Source organism: Talpa europaea (assembly GCF_964194135.1).
Source record: "Talpa europaea genome assembly, chromosome: 3".
Taxonomy (NCBI): Eukaryota; Metazoa; Chordata; class Mammalia; order Eulipotyphla; family Talpidae; genus Talpa; species Talpa europaea.
Window position 1 is genome coordinate 133,193,053 of NC_140069.1, and position 23,094 is coordinate 133,216,146.

The window sequence follows — 23,094 nt, forward strand, 5'->3', positions numbered from 1 at the left end:
CACCACCACCACTGCTCAAGTGACCTTGGTGAGTCTGGGTAGAGAGCTAATGTTACTCTGTGCAGTGTATGTTCACAGAAAAGCTTCTGTCCTGCTCCTGTTTGCTGAGGAGGCTTGGTGCTGGCAGGTGCAAGGTAACCTTGAGGTTCTCATTCCTTTTAAGGAATTTTTTTTTCCCCTGGTAGTAGATTTGAGGACTTGAGCCTTTTGGATAGATAGGGTGAAAACACAGATACACGTGGAGCTCTTCTCTCCTCTCTCTATACTGTTGGCTTCCCACGGAATGCCCCAAATTGGATCAGTAACTGTGTTCTCTTTAAACTTTTTCAAGTTCTTTTATATCACATGATGTGGGGACCGTGAGGTGTTGCACCTGTACACTTCTGGTTACCTGTGTGGTTTTTGCCTGGACTTCAGCAAATAACCAAGTGTTCTCCTAACCCCCTCCTGCATCTGGAGGTTAATTTTAGAGCCTCGTCGCAGGAGAGTGCCGGTGTGTGTCCCAGTGTGGAGAGAACTCCGCAGCCCCAGGGTTTGAGTCAGCCCTGCTTCTGCTTTTGTTGCCCTCCGGTTCTTTCCTCATCCTCTTTGGCCCATACTCACTTCAGCCAGCTGCATGCTGGGAAACTTTGTTACAGGTACTAGTTGTTCATTCTGCCCCTCCCACCCATCACACTCCTCACATTCTCTTCAGCTTTAGACAAATTAGTAAGACCTAGCAATAATTTCGGTGTAGACATCTGACTTCAGGTGTCATCTTCAGGTTTTCTTCTTTTCTTTGTTGTTGTGTTATGACATTGCTTCCTGTGATTTGCCTTACTTTCTAGCCCTTAATTGACTTTCTCTGTGATATGGCTCCTGGTTGCTTTTAAAACCTGAGTCGATGGAGTGTTCAAGTGAGTGATCTGACAGTCGGAATTTTCAGGCAGCTGTCCTTTTCAAAATTTCCATATTCATTTTTAAAATGAGTTTTTGAGCTACAGACAGTTTGAAAGGATTTTAATGGTGCTTACCAGCAGTGCAACTGAACTTGATGCTCGTATAATATGCTGTCTTTAAGCTGATCAGTGGTAACTAAAGATCTTTAGAAAGTGGAATTCTCAACTTTCAGACTGTGGGGATGGCTTCAAGCAGTTTGACCAAATGTGTCTTTTCAGTGCAGGTATGTAAACCTTGGTCATGACCAAAACCGAGCAGATGCTTTCATTTTAATGATATCACATATTTTTTTTTTAAGATTTATTTATTTATTTATACAACTACTGGGTACAGTCAGAAGCACGGAGGGTGAGAGAATTCACCAGAGCCAGAGCAGGGAGCAGAACAGGCAGACTGACAAAGTACACTGCTAAGGGGAGCAGCAGGTGTGGCAGGAGAGGTCTGGGCGCCATGTGGGACCCTCGCCAGTGGCCGGGAATCAAACCGGCGCTGCAGAGGCTGCGGGCAGCTTTGCAGCCCAGCGCTCAACTGCTGCACCACCGGGGAGGCCCCACATATTTGTTTCTTATGAAATGTATTTTCATGAAAGATTTCATAAAGGAGAGTACTGCCCAGTGGGTCCATAAGCTTGGATCAAACGACTTTCCCATTCTAGGCACCAAGCTTCATAGCCTATTTGTATACATACCCTTTCTTAATTCAAAACCTAAACCTTGGGCCTCCCTGGTGGTGTAGCAGGTTGAGCGCAATGCTGTGAATCTGTCCACAGCCTCTGCAGCATAGGTTCAATTCCCAGCCTGCCAGGAAGATTCACACATGGCACAGCAGACCTCTTCTGCCTCACCTGCTGCTCCCCTCAGCAGTGCTTTTAGTCCATCTGCCTGTTCTGCTCCCCACTCTGTCTCTGGTGAATCCTCTCACCCTCCTGCATCTCTGGGCTGTACCCCAGCTCTTGTATAAATAAAATAAATCTTAAAAAAAAAAACCAAAACCTAGACCTTGTTTTCAAAATTTCCTAACTCCAACTGTGCAGGCAGCGAGTATATTTAGTGATGTCCATTTGACTCACATACTGTGAAACTAGTCCCAGGCTTTTTTTGTGATTATTATCTTGTTTATTATTCCTCACTTGGTCTTGGAAGTTACGGCCTACCAAAACCACGTGCAGTTTTTCTGTAGGGACATTTCATAATTTAAAAAAAAAGATCTTCAAAGGAATCTGAAAAGGTTAAAGAACTGCTTCATCATAATGTCTGAAGTCCTGGAGGAATATTGCAAACCTTTTCTCTATCAAGTATAATTTCTCTGGGGCCTTAAATGTTCAGCCACCTTTTTCTTTTTTTTTCTAAGGAAAAAAAAATTAGAGCAGTTTTAGGGTCACAGTAAAATTGAGCAGAAAGTACAGAGTTCCCATCTGTGTCCTTCCCCACACATGCAAGATTCCCCCACTATCAACGCCTCTTAGCGGATAGTTGAACCCACCTTGTCATATCATTATCACCCAAAGTGCACAGTTTTCTGCTAGGGTTTGGTAGGGTTCACTCTCGATGGTGTGCGTTTAATTTAGAATAGTTCCATTGCCACAGAAAGTCCCGTTCTCCACCCCTTTGTTAAGCCTTCCCTATTCCCTGGTAACCACTGCCATTTTACTCTCATCATAGTTTTGCCTTTTCCAAAATGTCATTTGGTTGGACTCATACAGTGGACAGCCTTTTTAGATCGCCTTCATTCTCTTACTAATATGCACTTAAGATTCCTTTGTGTCTTTTCATGACTTCATAGTTCATTTCTTTTTAGCACTGAATATACTCCATGTACTCCATTGTCTGGATGTACTGCACTTTATTTATCCATTAACTTATGAAGAGCATCTTAGTTGCTTCCAAATTTTGGCAATTACAGATCAAACTGCTATGAACATTCATGTCTTTGTGCAGACATAAGTTTTCAGTTCAATTGGATAAATGCCAAGTGGCATGATTGTTGAAACATACAGTGAAAGTGTGTTTAGTTTTGTACAGAACTGCCAGCCTGTCTCATGGTGGCTGTGTTGCCTTGTCTGCCCGTTACCAATGAATAGGAAATTCACTTCTCTCACATCTTCACTTGCATTTGTTGTCTGTGTTTGGCTCCTCTAGTAGGTGTACGGTGGTTCTCCATAGTTGTGATTCGCATTTCCTCGGTGCACATGCTATGTAACATCTTTTTATATGCCTGCTTGCCACCTGTATGTCATAGTGAGACATCCGGGTCATATGCCCATTTTAAAATCACATTGTTAGGGCCTCCCCGGTGGTGCAGCTGTTGAGCCCTGGGTTGCGAAGCCTCCCACAGCCTCTGCAGCACTGGTTCAATTCCCAGCCACTGGGCGAGGGTCCCACATGGCGCGCAGACCTCTCCTGCCGCCCGCTGCTCCCCTCAGCAGTGTACTTTGGTCCTTCTGCCTGTTCTGCTTCCCGCTCTGGCTCTGGTGATTTCTCTCACCCTCCTGTGCTTCTGACTGTACCCAGTGCTTATATAAATAAATAAATAAATCTTAAAAAAAAAAAAAAAAGAATAAAGTATATAATTTAAAAAAAATAAATAAATAAAATCACATTGTTCCTTTTCTTATTCTTCAGTTTGAAGAGGTCTTCTCCTTCTGATTGAGGATCAATTAAGGCTTTGGCAACAATTTTTTTCTGAGTGTGATTCTGCTGTCTTTCTTGTTTGTTTTTAAATCTTAGACCCAGAAAGTCAAATTGTGAGTGAGATAACGCTCACAGTTGTGCAGGCATGTGGCTTCTAGTGAGCTATGATGCAAACTCTGAACCCTAACTCATTTGATTCTTTATTTTCAGGTCAATGTGACTGTGGACTACATTAGACCAGCCAGCCCAGCCACAGAGACAGTGCCTGCCTTTTCAGAGCGTACCTGTGCCACGGTTACCATTGGAGGAATGTGAGTGTTCTGGCAGGGACTGGGCCGTAACAGAGACTTCTCTCCTCCTTCAGGTCTCTCTGCCTTTTCACCCCATTCTCTTTCTTATTCCAGACATAGTGGTTTGTAATTGTCATGTGCCTCTGTACTTTATTATTACTCATTAACTAATCACAAAATTTCACTGTTGTTGTTGTTTAAGATTTATTAGGCCCTGTGTGCTTTGCTCTATGTAGTTCGCGATATCACTATTAATGCTGTTTATTGCATGTCATTCAGGCCTTGGGTACTATCCAGAATTAGAAAGGTTCTCTGCATATTAGGTTAGGAAGTTCAGTTGTGTCCTGTGATGTCTAGCACTGGGCTCTGATCACCCTGGAGGACACAGTACCCCCCAGGACCTTTAACTCTTGGGGTTCTGAGGGGCCTTGGTTTTAATCTGCACTGATTTCCTCCCCCTCTCATCCAGCCCCCTCCCGCTAAAAAAGGAAGTTTAATTATAGACTAATAAAAAAAGGGAAGAAGGGAAGTAGAAGAGAAGTAGGTGTTTTCTTTGTGTGTAGCTATGTCACTGGTAGGTGACAGGGCCTTCCTCTTCTCCTGCGCTGTCTGTGTCCTGCGTATATTCCGTAGTCTTATGGGAGCTTGTTGATGAACAGAGTCTTTCAAGGGAGGTGTCTGGTGGCGAAGGAGGAAGCCTGCTGGGCCATGCTTCCACAATAAATATTAAAACAGTCAGTCAGCCCCCACTAGCAATTTTTGCTCTGTGTAAAATATACCAGCATGATAATTGTTTCCTTCTCTCTTTAACAATCTTAAATGCTGTTTGTTACCAAACTGGTATTTTTCTTTTCTTTTAAGGGGGCATAGTGGAGGGGAAGAAAAGAATAGGTTTCTCATCAAAACAGGGATTGTCTTATTGAAAGTACAATGAGGTGGTTAGGAGAAACACCTCTAAGCTGCAGAAAGCCTCTTGAAAGGAATGAGGAGCCTGGAGCTAATTTTCCTTCCAGAAGCTCTCCTACCAAGCAGGAGCCCTTCCCTAGTGCTGTCATATTTGGAAATAACTATTTTTAGCCACTGTTACCATTCCTATATTTATGTTACTGCCGATAATGTTCACACAACAATTGGAAGCTTCAGCTTTGGGGGAGAAGAGCTTTTGTTGTTATTACCTCAGCATCATCACAGGCGGCAGGTTTTATTAGAAGCAGGTTCCTGACAAATCAGATCGTATTTTTGAAATGGGGGCAACTAGGACATATATTGGTGACAATACAACTTAAAATAATGATTGTTACCAATTTACCTCCACTTTCTTAAGAACTAGATGCATGCTTCCCTACTAGAGAGCTAGGAAGTTAGTATTTTCCTGTAGTAAGATTTTTTACTATCATTAATAAGGAGCCATCTCAGTCAGTAACTGTGCCTGCTCTCCCATTGCTGGTAAAAACAGTGTCTCTACTGTGAAAATGCGCGTTTTTATTTTTGGCAGATGGTTTTACTTGTGTTTAACAATAGTGTGGATTATTTTATTTAACTAACACTGAGGTATATCTTAAAAATAAAATTTATACTGCTTAAGATCACATATTCTAGGAGTATCTTGCCTGGGATTTTTTTTTTTTTTTTAAGAAGGGCAATTTGAGACCTGATTTTAAAATTTACCTGGAGGAGGTGGCCATGGCCATGCTCCATGTCATAAAACCTTGAAGTTCAACTGCACTTACCTTGGCTTTGACCGAGATTACTCCTTCAGGCTAGCCTCTCCATTTTGACCAAGGTTTTGTTAGATTTTCAGGTCCTACAAGAAGGTGTGAACCCCTTTTTTCATTTTTGGGAACTAACACTACAGATTGATTAGTCTGAATGGAAAACGTAGAATATCTCTACCTCAGGGTTGTGCCAGAGATGATAAACTTCACCTTTCCACTCCCTGGTTCTTAAAATTGTTGTGTAAGGGATATCATTTTTGTGTGATTTCCCAATGTATTTATCGACATAGCTACTCTTCTGAACAATAAGATTGCGCCCTTGGGTTAGACCATCCTGGCTGCAGACCTAAGAAGCATTATGAATTTCTTCACAAATTGTTTTACTACACTAGACTTCGTGAGTAAATTGCTGGTCTGCAATCAGGAGAAATAAAAGGAATTTACTGATAATATTGAGACCAACCCTCAGTTGATACTAAGCCTCCCTAAAGAGAGGGATTTTTGTCTCTTTTATTTCCTGTCACCTCAGTATTCAATACATGCTAGGAGTTTAATAATTTATTAATGATTTGTTTACTATATTGAAAAATGTCTATAAAGCATAACAGGGAATACTTAGATGTCTCATTATCTGGGACAACTGTTTCTTTCAAGCTATAGGTTTTCCTTTAATCAATATTTTTAAAAAAACTAGTAGCTGTTCATTTTTCTCTTGTTTTGTTATTGAGAGGTAAGGGTCAAAGACCATCTCCAGAAAGTGGACCCAATTAGTAAGCTTTTTGCATTTCTTCCACATAACTTCTCTATTTTCCCTTAGCTTTGGTACTGCCCTGACTCTCAGAACTTCCTAAATGTTTTTGAAAATTATTCCAATTGATACTGTAAAAAAGTCAAAGTATTAAAAACAAGAATAACAATACTCAGATTATATTCAGAATGAATATATTTGAAACACCTTCCTTAGAGAAGGGAATTTTTGAAATGTTTTTTGGGTTTTCAGCATAGTAGTAAAAGTGTTCATACATTTCCCAATCTCTGATATGGGCAGAGTGGATCAACTCTGATATCCTGGTGTATTGTCTAACTTCCTGTTTGAATTGGAACTCAAGATCTTTTTTACATTCTTCTATCGATTAGTCTTCATTCTCCTATTTACCTTGTAGTTATTTTAAAGCTATTCCTCCTATTAAATCTTTTGTAAAGTGTGCAAGTTTTTATAAACACATTTCAGTTATTAATATAATATTTGATTAAGCACAAAATTAAAATAATAAGCATAACTAGAATAAATCGGATCTGGGGGCAAAAACAAATGGTTCAAGCACTTGGGACAGAAATGCACAGGTATATCAGAGTGACCTTCGGTGACTCTCCATCATCAGCCAGTTGGTTTCACTGAGGTCAGAAAATGTGTGGGTCATTTTAAGGAAGGTTAGTTAGAAGTGCTGTCGTACTCCACTGCCTCTCTCAAAGACTTTTTCAACTTTGTAGATATGTTTAGAATTTAGAAATAAGAAGCCATCCATCTGAATTGTGTCTGTCATCATTGATAGGCTTATCCACATTTAGACCTTCATAGCATCTTGGGGCTTTCCTATTACTCAAGACATCTGTCAGGCTTCTCTGATTCTGGAAGAGTTTCTTTCATGCTCAAGGTAGAGGTGGAGGAGATGGAGTCTCACAGAGTTATTTCAAAGCAGATTTTCAGAGGTATTTCACATGCGAAAGCGTGTCAATTATCTGTATTCTTGATAGGGTTCAGCCTGATCTTTTTTTTTTCCCCTCTTAATGTATGGGGGGGGGGAGTCGAGTCACAGTATCTCTGTGATGCCTCTCTCGTAAGATACAGTCTTCAGCTCCCCATCTCTTGCCCTCTGGGGAATCAATGTAAATGAGGTTCATCATTCCTCTAATAGATTACAATTTTTTTCTTGATTAACTTTGCTGTAGAGTTGGAAAGAGTTGTTATCTCTTAATCAAAACAGTTTAAATAAAAAATAAAAAGATCAAACTTTGAGTTGTTTCTCATTCTCTGGCTCCCGAGTTGGGAATTAACTGATCCTTTTAGGCCTGGTTTGTGACATGACGCTGTCAAGATGGCGCTTCCCGTTAATTACTTTTTATTGTATTTAAGACACTTAAATAACTCTTCTTGTGATTTAGCCTTCTATGTAATTAGCTTCAGTGATTAAAATCTCATTCTTTCGTTATTGCCAGAGCCTTTTTGAAGAGTGAGATTTTTCTGGGGTGACCTTTCCTTGTGCTGGACTTCCCAATTACTTTGAGCTCCAATTTGGCAAACCCATATAATCTATTAATTGGTTGCTCATGTCTTTCTACACATCACATTTTCAAAGAAAGGTGTTAAAAGAAAATTTGTTCACATCTATGTAAAAGGGCATCTAGAAATTATAACTTACGGTCAGGTCCAACACACACACATTCATAATTCTTACCACCCAACCTCCATCATTGGTAAAATTGTCACATATCCAGTAGATACCATGTCACTAAGGTGTTGCCCAAGTGCTTCCATTCACAAAGGTGGAAACAATAGACACAGCCTATTGGAAAAACTGAAAGAATGGCTCAAGATGGAATTATGGAGGGCCTCCCCAGTGGCGCAGCTGTTGAGCGCTGGGTTGCGAAGCTGCCCGCAGCCTCTGCAGCGCCGGTTCAATCCCCAGCCACCTGGGCAAGGGTCCCACATGGCGCAGCAGACCTCTCCTGCTGCCCGCTGCTCCCCTCAGCAGTGTATTTCGTCAGTCTGCCTGTTCTACTCTCCACTCTGGCTCTGGTGAATTCTCTCACCCTCTCGCGCCTCTTACTGTACCCAGTGCTTGTATAAATAAATAAATAAATAAATCTTTAAAAAAAAAAAAAAAAAGATGGAATTATGGAGAATAGGACCAGTTGGAAAATGCCTGTTTTCTATACAAGGGCAAATTGTTTTGAGTGGTGATTCATTTTTTGTAGCACTGAAACAGTGTCACTCTACTGCTACCCTGCTTTGTGTCCCTCTTCTTTCCTGCCACGATTCACAAACAGCCATTGCCCTCTCCCCTTTATTCCTGTACCAGTGTGGAGCTTTGTGCCAAAGATACTGCCACAGATGTATTGGGCATGGGCCTTCTAAGTTACCTCTTTGCTTCAATGATTATAATCCACTAGAGTCAAAGTCATCTTTATGAACTTCCTTTGGGAGACTTTGGATTCTTTATAGTTAATTTCACTTTATTAGTTTTAAGGAAACCAGACTGTTGCACTTGCAGGGAATTAGATTTCCTTTCTTTTTTTTCTTTTTGGGTTCAATTTGAGGGGCTGCTTCTTCCCCAGCTGTTTTATTAGTGATGAGGTTAGGTCTTGTCCTTTTTCTATAATAGAATAATCCTTTTCTAATCCTGGTTTGATTTTTTTTTTTTTTCTCAGCCACAGAAGGTATAAGTATCATACAATCCCCAGCTTTTCTGGCTTGAGTTCTGTAGCTTTAAGGCTTTTACCATCAGACCAAACATCCCATCTCTCAGAGTTTTCAAAGCTTAAAAAATAGTAATATCTGACTCTCAAGCTAAACACAGCAAGAAAGTAGCCTCTTGAAACCCTGGTTTCTGGCATAGTTTCCTGCTCAGACTGGACCACAGCATCCGGAAGGCTCTCTTTCAGCACATGAGTGTGTAAAGACAGTATTAATATCAGTGTCTCTGCCAGGAGGTAGATTCTGGGTGGTTGCCAGTCTTTTTCTTCACAGATTTACTGCTTACCCTTCATCCAGTTTAGTGCATTTCCCTCCCAAAATTTTCCTGCTTTGAAAGAAAAAATAGACACCAGAATGAGGGTTTTTTGCTCCCTTAAATCAGAAATAAACACCTAGCTAACCTTCACCTCGAAAAAGAGCACCTTAGATCGTTTTCTGGAAGTCACAGACTTCTTGATTTATATAATTGTGCTACTTCTGCTATGTTAAGTATTATAAGTATGCCTATTCACCATTCTGAGGACATTGGAACCATCTGTGGTGTACTTAGTTTAAAATACTTCGGAAAGAAATAGTTGAATAACTGAGCCTATTTCCTGCTAAGTCGAGTACAGCAATCATTTTAAGAGACTTGTCCCATCAAACACTGTGCAAAGGAATTCGGCTGTTGCAAAGGGTTTTGGGGTGAGAGTTGGAAAATCACCGTTAGGTTTCAGGAAGACCTCTCACACCAGTGTATTGTGGCTGTTTATCTCTGGAAAGCTTATGCGGCCAAGTCATCCTTTTTAAAAACCTCTGGGTTCCAGATTATTATGTGGCAGGTGAGTTAAGCTTTTCTTAATAGAACCCTTGGATCCTACCAATCGGCAGAATCTTTTATTGACTTGTGTGTATTCTTTCTCTTTTCTTTGTTGCTTTTTTCCATATTAAATGAGCAGCGTTTCAAGTAGTGGGTGATTTAATATTTACCTAGTTCATAATTAAGAAGCTCCCCCTCATTCCAAGTATGCCCTGGAGTCTGGAAGAAAGTTAGGCTTTCCCCAATAAAGAAGAGCTCATCATAAGGGAAGAACATTCTGGGATGTTCAGAGATAAAGTATGTTAAAGAGATAAGTATGTTCAGAGATAAGTATGTTAAACGTATTCTAAGTTAGAGCTCTTGTTTGAATAAGTGGAAATGCTGTCTGTTGTGATTTCTGTGGGCCCTCATAAGAGCTCAGCGATGGATTGGGCACAGACAAGGTTTAGGTTGCTGCATCTATAGTTGTCTGCTAAGAACCAATAGTTTTATGTATGTATTTAACAAATATTTGCTGAACACTTATTATGTGCAGGCTCTGGGAATCAAGCAGTGCACAAAGCAACGCTCAGTTCCACGTGGGGAGGCTCCTGGCTGCAGCTCACTCTCCATTTTTTTTTTTTAAACAAACGATTTATTTATTTTATTTATGCATACAAGAACTGGGGTTCAGGCCGGAGGTGTGGGAGGGCGAGAGATTTCACCAGAGACGGAGTGGGGAACAGAACAGGCAGACTGACTGAAGTACACTGTTGAGAGGAGCAGTGGGCGAGACAGGAGAGGTCTTCGCGCCATGTGGGCATCTTCCTGGCTGGCTGGGATCGAACCTGCACTGCAGAGGCTGCACAGCTTCACAGTGCTGTGCCCAACCGTCTGCACCACCAGAGAGGCCCACACTCTCCATTTCTTCTTCTTCTTTTTTTTTTTAAAGGTGTGATTTTTTTATTTGTTTGTTTGTTTGTTTGTTTATTCATACAAGCACTGGGTACAGTCAGAAGCGCGGGAGGGTAAGAGAATTCACCAGAGCCCGAGCGGGGAGCAGAGCAGACAGACTGACGAAGTACACTGCTGAGGGGAGCAGTGGGCTGCAGGAGAGGTCTGTGCGCCATGTGGGACCCTCCTCTGGTGGCCGGGGAGCAGCCGGGGATCGAACCGGCGCCGGAGAGGCTGCGGCAGCTTCGCAACCCAGCTCAACCGCTGCGCCACTGGGGAGGCCCTCTCCATTTCTTCTTGCTGTTTGCTGAGATCTCAGGAGTCCTTATGGGTATTCACTGACTTTGCCACCCACCATTCCTTGTTTATGTAGATTTTGCTTTAAGAAACACAAGTGGCTTGACTTAAACAGGATTCTTTTCTATTTAGGTTTTGTCAGAGACTTTACCACTCAAAAGTAGGTTAAAATGTAAATGAAAAATAATCCCTCTGCTATCTTTATTTTTAGATGAGTCAATAACTTACCTGTCAGTAGACTAAATGAAATGCTCTGGTGAAATTTTACCCACTGAAGCCTGTCTGTCCTGTTCATCCTCACAGCACTGTTCTTGGGTTCTTCAGTGTTAGAGGGGCTCTGTGATCTGCCAGTCACCATGGTTCCCACCCAGCCCCATCCTCTTAGAACCACAGGGGATGACTCCGTCCCCCTGCCTCGCCCACAGAGGCCCAGAGACTCACTTGCCCACAGTATCTGCTTTTCACTTCTTTGGGATGATATCCTTATAACTTTATAAAGTAACACGAGTACTTCTTAAATTTTCAGTTTTCAACAGTATCTTTATTTCTTTACATAAAAGTGAATATTTTTTAATATTTGCATTTTTATTACTTCCATCTAATCCCCAGTTTTTGTTACATTATTTTTGTTTTACTAATAGTGAACTTCACAAGGTTTAATTAATTTGTTTCTGAACTTAGAGTATTCGCGTACTTCCCACTCCAAAAGATTAGGCAGTAAGAATGCTTATTCTTCCCTCCTTTTAAAAAAGTTTTTTTCCTATTAAAATTTATAGCATTTATTGCATTTCTCCTGTCACAGTGATTATCTTCTAAGCTCTGCCTGTTTAAGTTGAGGCTGAAAGTTTACTGTTCCCACTCCCCCTCTAACTGTTGGCCCACGAAATATGATAGTATGGCTAGACCCCGATGACGAAGAGAACTGTTAAGTTGATAAATCCTCCAAGGAAATGTGTGTGTGTGTGTGTGTGTATCTCTTTTTCCTTTTTCATACTTCATACACTGCTGCCACTGATATCTTAGGTCATCCTTTTTGTGGTATTTCTTTTCATTTGAAGAACCTTGATTTTTTATGTGCATTGTAGTTGAATTCATGTGTGTCTGAAAACATCTTACTTTTGCCTATATTCTTGATTGTTACTTTCATTATGAAATTTTACCTTCAAAATGAGATTTTCCCTCACCATGTTGAAGGCATTGCCATTTAATGTTTCAATAATATTGACTTATAAGAAATTCAATTTCTATTTCTTTAAATTTCCTTTTCCTTAAATATAACATTTGTTTCTGGTTCTGGAAACTTACACATTTTCTGCTTATCTTTAGTTTTCTGAAATCTTACTAGAATATTTCTAGGTGTCATCTCCCTCCTAGCCCCCAGCATATGCAGTGGGCTCATTGAGTCTGAGTGGTCATGTCTACAACTCGAGATCCGCCCCTTAACACACACACCCCCGCCCCCTCTCCCCTCACCCCCATTACTTCAATTATTTTCTCTCTTGCAGCTGTCCTGTGCCTCTGGAAATTTTATTAATATTGTCTTTTATACATCATATCTCTGTAACTTTTTTTTTGCATTTTCTAAAAGCCTCCTTTATATTTTTGTTCATGGCGATGTCTTTCAGTTTTATCTTCCAGCTTGATCAACCAGCCATACATATTGACTCATTTTCATTTATTCCCATTCTTATATTCACTCATCTCATTCATTTATGTATTCATTTATCAATAATTTATAGAATGCCTGGTATGTACTAAGCACTGTGATAGGCATCAAGAGAACCTATTGTTAATTCTAAAAGTGAAATGATTTCTTTCTGCCTCCATGAAATTTACAGAGACTATTCCCTTAATCTTTACCCATTTTATCTTTTATTTCAAAACACGCACATTTGCTCTTCAGTTGTCCTATTTTAATAGCTATCTGTACTTAATTTATGAATACAATATTTTCTGATAGTTCTGAGAATATTATTTAAAAATAAAAAGCACCCTCTCATTTTTGAATTATCTATTTTCCCCATGACTAAATGCTCACTTTATTTATTGTTCCTTTTCTTTTCTACATCCTCATATATTCTGTGAAGCTTGCTGTGTCGTTAGCGGGGGCCAGTTGAGGTTGGCATGATGTTCTGCGGTTATGGGCACCTGCTCCCCCAGTATGGCCATGGTATGACAGGATGTAAGTGGGCTGCATATTTCAACAGCAGCCTGCCTTCCAGGGAACCTGAACGTGCCTCTGCCTGGGCAGGCACATCGCAGACCCCACTAATATTTTGAATGCTCTGAGTGCTTTTCTCTGCTGGTAGTAAGCTCTAGTGTATTTCACTGGGGTGGTTTGTGAGAGCAGGCAGGATGGTCTGTGGTGTGCTCAGCCTGCTATCTCCATGCTAGGCCTCTAGTTGTTTTCAGGCCACAACTTCCACCCACAGCTTCAACCAACTTCCACCCAAGGTCCTGTCCCTGAGAAATTGCCTTCCCTCTGTTCTACTCTATCACGTGTTTAAGTAAATTCTCTCATATGACATTGGTAATACGGGTTATTATAGTGGTATAAAGTTTGGTTTATAAGCAATATTCTAAAATACTAAAACAATAAGGAATACGTTTTCTCACCTTTTAAGGGAGCGCTTTAATAACATGAAAGACTTAACATCTGAGCATGTAAAGTTGAGAAATTGACAGCAATGACTTCCTTTGGTTGTGACTACTTTCATAACTTCAAGAATCTTTGTGCTTTCTGCTATTTAAGTGCTTCTGCAAGTGCCTTTTGGAAAAGCTGTGAGGATACTTATTACATATTAAAACTGGATTAATGAAGAAGGGTACACTCTGGATCATATTTTATGTTTTGATTAGATTGGTTAAAACAAAACCCTCTAGTACCACATCTACAAGGAGGAGAAACATGAGAGCCCCAGGGTTTAAGGCTACTCTGCCAGGAGAGATTTGACTGTGTTCCAGTTTTTATTTGGGTTGTTTCTGTGATGCTTTACCTAGAAAGTGGTTGTCCCATAACCATGTGTTTTGTTCAAATCCTTTTTGTTTAGGGTGTTTTGTGTGGTTTGATGGAATGTCACATACTCATATGTGACAGAAGTATGTCTATATTTGGCCGGATGAGTGTTAAGTTTTTATCAAAGGTCAGAACTCTGCGCTTAGCTCTTCGGTGGGCATCATAGGAATAGGGGAAGGGCTGCCCAACTGACCTAGCTCTTCTGAATGCTGTTCCTGATTAATTGCTTCAATGGTGTCCCCAAAGCCAACTCACTGGTGCTTTGTATTTGTTGATAAAGGCCCTTGAGGCATTCCCCATTCTCCACTAATCATCCCATCTGCTTTCTGTCTTTTAGGATTTGGGCAAATTTTCTGATATGTGGTTAGCACACTTTCTTGTTTTCCAACACCATTAAGGCTTTATTCTTTTCCATATCTGTCTTTTCTGTCATTTCAGTGGAACTTGTAAAGGATCTCACGTAGACCTAAGACCTCAGTCTGCCATTCTGACCTCCCTTAAACATTCTTTCTTTATTCTTTTGGTTAGTGCAATTGATGTGATAAGGAAAGGGGACATTTGACATGGCTACCAATAAGAAAAAATTCTCTGTTTTTTATATGCCATTTCTCAGTCCCTTTCTCTTTACAATTCCTATGGCCAGCAAAGTACAGAGTGGTAAGGAAAATAAGAGTAGGGTTTTTATAGATTTTTCTGTCTCCCAGTAATGATACCACTTAACAGGGATTGGGTCCAGGTTCATACTGAGTGATTCTGTAAGAGTAATAAAAATTGAAGTAATGTTTCCAAATGTTTGGAAAATAGGGGGAATTACCCACTTCTTAATAACTATTATTTTGGGGGATTCCTTTTGCATGCTGATTTTTTTTTTTTTTAAGAACTTAATGTAGAAATAGAAAAACTTTGAGATGAAGTTTAGGCAAATAATTGTTGGTTCTTAAGATTCTGTGGATATTCTTTTGGAGGTCAACAGACTGGAGGTAAAACCTCAGGTATTCCCCAAGATAGTTTTGAAATCTTGGACCTTAAGTTTTTTCTTCTGTAAATTAGATATAGTAATCTATACCTTATCGGGCTGTCGTGAGGATTAAATTTGCTAATGGGGACCTCCCTGGTGGCGCAAGGGGTTAAGATGCAACCTGTGAAGCAGTCTGCAGCCACTGCAGCACAAGTTCAATCCCCGACCAGGGAGCTACCCACATGGTGTAGCAGACCTCTCCAGACTCGCCTGCTGCTCTCCTCAGCAGTGCATTTCAGAAGATCTGCCTGTTCTGTTCCCTACTCTTTCTCTGGTGAATCCTCTCACCCCCCGCACCTCTGGCCTATACCCCAGTTCTTGTATGCACAAATGAATAAATCTTTTTTTAAAAAAAAATTTGCTAATGCATTTAAAATACTTAGCATGGGGCCTCCCCAGTGGCGCAGCAGTTGAGCGCTGGGTTGCGAAGCTGCCCGCGGCCTCTGCAGCGCCGATTGGATCCCCGGCTGCTCCCTGGCCACAGGAGGAGGGTCCCAAATGACGCACAGACCTCTCCTGCCGCCCGCTGCTCCCCTCAGTAGTGTACTTTGGTCCTTCTGCCTGCTCTGCTCCCTGCTCTGGCTCTGGTGAATTCTCTCACCCTCCTGCGCTTCTGACTGTACCCAGTGCTTGTATAAATCAATCAATCAATCAATCAATCAATCAATCTTTAAAAAAAATAAAATAAAATATTTAGCATGGTGACTAAGGCATAACAGTCAAGTACTTAAATGAGCCCTAGACTTCTACATTGAACCAGTCATCATTGACCTAATTTCAGATCTTCTGTCTTTTCTCTTTTTGTTCTTTATCTTGTATCTCTGGCCATTTCTAGTCACTCAGATTTTTGTTTGTTTGTTTTGTAAGGATTTTTCTTGATTTTTTAAATCCTATCCTGTTCTTATTCTATATTAACCCATTTGCCAGGCACATCCACTGATAAAACTACTTATAGGATGTCCTTAGAATTAGCTTAAATGATTGATATCTAGATATATGATTGATATATTGATATATGGATATATAGATAACTCTATATAGATCTATAGAGAGATCTCTATAGTTATATATAGTAGTTGCCCAAAAGTTCACTAAAAAACAAAATAAAATGTTCCTTTGGATTATAGTTAGAATTTCATGAGTCCATTTTTATTGTACCATGTGTAGGCACTTCGTTTTGAATTTCAGTTTTCTCACTTTTTCAGTTGTCGTGATGGCTGAATTGCATCCATTTTCCTCTAAATATTGAATGTATATTATGTTCACCTAAGATAATAATGATTGATAAATACTTGCATGAAGGGGAAGCAATAGATGTTTAACATTTATTCTTGAGATGATTTTTAATGCTTCAATAGGTTTAACCCTCACCATTAAGTAGGCACATAATATATCTCTTAATAAATGCAATTTATTGAATAATATCTTTCAAACCAAGCAGTGAGTAACCAACCTACCTGAGTATACTTGCTTTTGGCACTGGTCTCCCTCTCTATTTCCTACCTGTTTATCCGAAGTAGTGAAAAACCAGGCACTACCGACTTAGTGTCTTAGGAAAGACTGTCCTGTCCTCCCACCTTAAAGTCTTACTTCATGTGGGGTTCTCTGGAACTTTAGAATGGCCCTCTCTTCTGTGAGGAGCTTTGTGACTGTTTATGCAATCAGTGAAAAATGTAGTTATAGCAAGTAAAACTTGCAGGGATTTGGTAAAAACTTGGACCATGGAGGCTAATGGCAAAATTTGGAGAGTTTAATAACCTCAGCTTCAGAAAAGTAAAGGAAAGTCAGAACTGCCCTCTATGAGGTTTTCAGTATGTACTTGACATGGAACCTTTTGGGCTTTCTGATATACTTGCTTACATATCAACTGTGATTGAGCAGACTGTTGCCTTAGCGAGAGCTTCTATTGTGTTAAAATTGTGATTTACAAATCATCATGTATCAGGTGTGCAGCAGAAGTACATTGCAGTTCTTAACACCATCTCTTCTCCTCCCAAGATTAAAAAATCATATTGACTGCAAAATCACTTTTATCCTTTACACTAAGAAATTACTATGCAAAGCATTTATTCTTGCCACCACTTTCTTAGAAGCCTTTCTCAGATACTGTTCCTTCATGTGTCACTTAGCATAGCCTATAGTCTTGGAAAAATCAGACTATTGAGGGTCGACCACAGAGGATCTGTTATTGCTTCCTGTCTATCAAAGCCAGAAACCAAAATAACCCTGTGCTCCCTAAAGGAAAGGGGAGAATAAGAAATTTCAAAATCCTTAGCCTTTTTGCTGGCTTTGTTGCCTATAATACTGTGAAGAATCAGCAAGTGAAAAAATATTATGTTTTCTAATTTGTCAGAAAAAATGTTGATCCCTGAAGATATTTTTATTTTGACTTAGCTTTATCAGTGGAGACCCATTACTAGAACTTTTACCTGCAAAAAGTATATATATTCTATATACACAGTGAAAGTCTAAAGGAGCTTCCATAGTCTAGACATGGGCCACACTGACTCTGGGCTTGGTCCAGTTGCTAATAGGTTCTGAGAAACAAAACACCACTCTTCTGTCCCTGCAGTGCCAGCTGGCTGAGTTGTGGGCCATGAGCCATATCAGGGCAGGTATTAGAATTCTTCTTGCTGGCCCCCTTTTTCTTTGTGACAAAACTTCTTGCATTTCCACACTGAGTAGCCAGCTGAGCCAAAACAATTTTCTTCTAACTTATCTAGAATGACTGGACTTTGTAAAAAAAAAAGAAAAAAAAAGACATAGTTATCTTTCCAGTTCAAAGTGGTTTGGTATTTCTCAGCCCAGAATGACAACCTTTTAGAATCTGGAGCTGGTTTTCAACTACCTCCTATAATCAAACCATTGTTTATGTATATTAGCATTTGCATAAACTAGAGATAATTTGAAAATTTCTCTCTGGGGCTACTCCATCCCCATTCTGGTCTTTACTAGACCTCACTGGTTTGGCTGGCTCTACTTTCTCTGTCAGAGCAGATCATTCCAGATGCCATTATGTAATTTTCTGTCTTGGGGTGTGTTTGTGTGGGCGGGTGGTTTTGTTTTGTTTTTAAGTGGTGTTTAATGTCAGGCTAATAATAAACTGGATACGTAGGCCTGGTTTTGTCATAATGGCCATGAGTTTACTTATTTGTCCCTCATTCCCCTGAGAGGCGGAGAACTCCCCCTCCCCAAGTGATGCCTTCATTTTGGAGGGCACTCTTGATATCACAACTGTCCAGTCCATGCGGCATGGCAACTGGCAATTCTATTCTAAAGAGACAAAGATGAGGAATCTTCGCTCTAGTTGTTTCCACAGCCTATTACTGGCTTCCTGTGACCTAAATAGAACCAATAGGGATGCATTTGCTGTTCCTGAAACAATTCCAGAATTTCATCTATTACCTACCCACAATTCTCAGGTTCTTGTTCTTTGAGGAATGCCAGCTTCATTGACAAATTTATCATTCTGGGACCTTAAGCTGTAATACATTACTCTTGACCCCTTGACTTCTTAAAAAGGAGAATCTATAGTTGAGTTCTTTTGTCTGGGCAGTTTTTTGTCTGGGCATATAGTCTGCAAAACTATATGATGAAACCAACTACCATGGACACTGACAAAAAAGAAGTGCCCCAGATTTAAAAATCTAAGTCTTAGTGTGCTTGTTATAAAAATACTGATCTTTGGCACTAAGGGACTGTAGTTTTATTGGTCTGGTGTGAGGCCTGGCATTGGTGTTTTGAATGGTGATTGTGACGTGCGGCACTGTTAATAAGCACTGTCAAAGGAAATCAAGAGGAAACAGGAGGTTCCCAAACCAACATACTCCTCTACTCTTAGATAAGTATAGCGAAAGGAAACACCTGCAATATAGTTAAAGCGAATAGAAGGAATAAATAAAGCTTACAAGAGTACATTTTCTTGGATGGCTTTCAGTCCCTAAGCGTTGCTTTTTACCTCCACTAATTTCTCCCATACCAACCCTACTTAGAAAAAGTACAGAGTAGCAGAGCTATGTGAGGACTGAGGCGGTTGCTTATTTCTAGCTCTGCCTCCAGCTTCTAGCATGACCTTGCAAACATTCACCCTCTTTTCCTCAGGTCTGCATCTGGCCTTTTTTGAAGGTGAAAGTTGCATAAACAGGCCTTAAAATGTCTTTTCTGAGTAATCCAACATTCCTTTAAGCCTGTTCTCACATTGTTAACAGAGGGGGCTTTTTCTAATGGCTGTGTTTAGGGGTGAGAGAAGTGGGAGCTGAGGAGCCACCAGTTTCCCTTTGACTTTAAAGCCTAGGTGTGGATCTTTCCTTTCGTAGTGGCCTTCCCCAGACTCAATCAGAAAAACTAGGTTTACTTGAAAGTCTCTGAACGTCCACGGTCTGCTTACAGTACATGTCCATCATCACTGAAATCAGACTTTACCAAAACAACTAGCTTATTAATCTCAGGCTGACACAAAGGCCTTATTGCTATTAGCTACTGACATGATCTTGATTTACCTGGGGGAGCAGGTGCAGCACTGCTGCAAAGATTCTCTGAGATTCCTTTTCCTGCTCTCTCTAACCGATTATCTAATTCACAGATTTTGTCTGATGGGCAATTATTGTATTATTTTAAAGTTCCCCCCTTACCCGGAATCTTAGGCAGTAAAGAGTTTTAATGTCTTTTGTTGGTGGTAGTATTGCTAACTTAACAAAACTGTGTCTTTTAAATACTTAAGAGGACAAAAATTCAAGTACTATTTATTTGTTTTTGACTCAATAAATACCAGTAGTAGGGTTTATTATGAGACTTAAGCTATTGGCTAACTAGAAACCCTAAAATTTATTGTGTTCTATTTTGGGGGCTCAACTGATGTTTCTGAAATTATTGACATGTATTTTGATGACTGAAGCACAATTATTTGGCAGCCTTGAATCAAACATTCTAGTAGATTTGCTGTTTTATATTGATGCTCTTCTAGATGCAACCCCATTTGTGACCCTGGTTGAGTTCTTCATACCCTCTATTTATGAAAAGGGCTTTTATGCAGCCAGTATTTACAGACAGAACAAACAACCCAGTTTCATATGGTAAATATTTTGAAAATCACCCCTGACAATGACATTTAAGAATTTTATCACCAGGTATTAAATAATCCTTTAAGACTTGTTTTCAGGGAGAGCTATCAATCTTGTTCCCACAGTGGGTTGGCAGAGAGGAACAAGAAATATTCCCATTCTGGCGTGGGTCCTTTGAGTTGAAAATACTTTCTACACCTTGTCCTTTGTTCTATGAGGTTTGTGTGTTGAGAGGGGGTGCCTGGGAATGTTGCAGGTAAAGGGATGTTTTCAGCCTGCACATCTCCTTGGTGGTGTTTGTTTTTCCAACTAGTGTACCATGTAGGATAGAGCCTTAAGAAGTAATTAGAGGTCTTTGGCGGCTGTGTTTCTTACCATCTAGAAACTCTGGAAATTTGGAATGTCTAACGGGGTCACAGCGAGCCCAAGCATGCCAGATGCTTGGTTTTCACCTTAGTTTATCCTCAAAGCCTTGCGTGAGGCCTTCTGTTTCTCATTGGTGGGTGTGGTCATCAGTAAGACTCACTGTGGACTAGCAGGCAGTTCATTGGATCAGCTCAGGTCCTCCCACCATCACTTCCCCCAGTTTGCTAACCATTTTAATAGCTGACTAGTCTTTCTGGAAAGAACTTTCTTTAGGGGTATTCCAAAAGTTTGAGCTGAAATTAGTTCACTCTTCTAGAGTATGCTAAAGGTGGGGATAGTGAGACTATAATTGGACAGTGATTATTCTAAAACTTATCCAGATTTAATTTATTTCCCAGGTATACAGTGTTAACTAACAAGCCCACACATCCCTACCTGTCATCCCCCAAAAGACCCCAAAACAAAAATGGTAAAATTGCTCCCAAGTTCCAGGACTACCTTCTCCCTCTTATGCCTTTCATTAGGAAGCTTATTCACCCCCTCATTCTGTGCCCTGTGATTTAGGGTGATAACTTGCCACTCACCATTCATATCTTCTATGTTCCCCACTCTCACTATTCCCTATAATAATTGCTGTGATAGCTTTCCAACTAGTTTAAAGAAAATATCAGGTAATTCATTTCTAACTCGGAACTTGTAATCAGCCTTGTAATGTATTACAGACATCACTCTCAGCATTGACTGCAGAAGCGATTTAATGCTGGGTTTTTAATGACTCCTTCATTAATCCTGGTATTCTGGGATTTAACACTCGCTGGCCTTTGACCATTGGAAATGATGAAAACTTGGATTTCATGCATATTGGATAACACTGGACTATTGCAGAGCCATGAATCTTGCCTTTGCCTGGCGTGTGTGATTGAGAGTGCTGTGGACGGTTGGGTGCTCTCCCACACCATGGCTGCTGCAAAAAAGGTGAGCCCGAGGTCGTTATCGGCTCAGGGTGACCTCTTGCCGCGACAGCTGGATCGGAAGCAGGAACTTACTTTGATGCTTTGTCTGCTGGACGGATCTCCAGACTTGTAAAGACAGCACCATCTTTTCAGTTCACCTTCTCAGCTAGTTTCTAAAAGATGCTTTGAGAACATGTCCCTTCACATGTCTATAATGTGAATATTTTTCCTTACAAAGTGAGGGAACTTTATAGTAGGAAAGCATGTTGAAGAAGACCCCTCTTTCCTCATTTGATAAATGAGGTGGCTGAGTCCAGGAGGAGTGACATATGCAACTGCGCCAGGGATCATGATAAGTCCAAGCAAGAGTGATCACCAGCACACAGAACGCATACCTATGTCTCAGTGTAATCATTTGCTTTTTCCTCACCGCAGTTTCTTGAGGTAGCATTCCTGGCACAGCAAGTCTGGTAGTCCAGCTGTTTCTCTCTGTCCCTCCTGCTGCTACTGAATGCAGTGATGACAACCTTGGTTGCTTTCCTCATTCTTAATGGAAGCATTGTGAATGTTCTGCGGAAGAGAGAGGTTGGCTTATTTACTATGGAGCCTTGTGGCCAGACTGTAAATACCTTGAATCAATGCCAGGCTCTTCTGTCCCCTCAAAAAATTTATTGCTCAGGAGAGAGGAAGTCACCTTATACTTTGAATCTTCTCACAAGCTCTCTTGACTTAACAAATCCTTCGCTGGTTTATTTTGGACACATCAATTAGCCTGATACAACCTCAAGTGAAGGCTATATGAAGGTCACATCGCAGAATCATTAAAAAGGAGCCAGGGTTTTTTTTTATAACACAAATATAGCAGTTATTCCTGTGAGTATGACCCTTTCACTACAGTGCTGGGTCTCATAGGAAGTGACCTTTGGAAGCTCACCTTAAAGAACTGTTCTCAGACAGGAGTGGCAAACCTTTTCTGTAAAGCACCAGATGGTCTGCATTGCAACTATGTAGTTCTGCCTTTGCAGTGCTAAAGCAGCCCCAGATAACTTGCAAACCAGTGGGTGTGGCTGTGTTCTAATAAAACTTTAATTGCAAAAAGAGGCAATGACTTTGCAAGCCTCCCCCCTTCACCAACTTAAGCTGTGGAGATATGAGTGAGACCCTGTTGAGCAGATGATGAAACCAACAATTCAAATGTTTTGAAATGAGGCCTTACATGACTTAAGGAAAGAATCTCTGATGGCAGATTCATACATAGTTTCCCAAAGAGCTATGTCGAAAAATTTTCAGATAGAGAAATTGAGAAAAAAAAATATATCCAGAACTAGCTCTTACAATGCTGTATTTTCTAAGGCTGAACACACATGTACAGAGTTTAGCTTGAATAATTTTTAACATGTAATTATTTAAACAACAGTACTTCTAGTTAAGTATTATCCATAAATATTTGATGATTTCCACTTACATCAAAGAGTTACATAGCCCAAGTGAGCAAGAAACTCCCAGATTTCTAAGTCTTTTTTAAGAAAACCTGGTGTCACCTGATAGGCTGGTGTGTTTTCTTGTCATCTTTTCTCTTGATTCCTACCAGTAACTCAGATGA

The 23,094-nt window shown here is 40.4% G+C and overlaps 1 protein-coding gene across 1 annotated transcript in view; it reads left to right on the plus strand.

Annotated features, from left to right (window-relative positions):
- Nucleotides 1-23,094, plus strand: part of SND1 (staphylococcal nuclease and tudor domain containing 1) — a gene marked incomplete at its 3' end in the record, with an annotated part of 403,529 nt that overhangs the window by 177,227 nt on the left and 203,208 nt on the right. Inside the window, exon 12 of the mRNA XM_084230071.1 lies at nt 3,780-3,880. Coding sequence (XP_084086197.1) covers nt 3,780-3,880 — 101 coding nt within the window. The remainder of the gene's footprint in view (nt 1-3,779; nt 3,881-23,094) is intronic.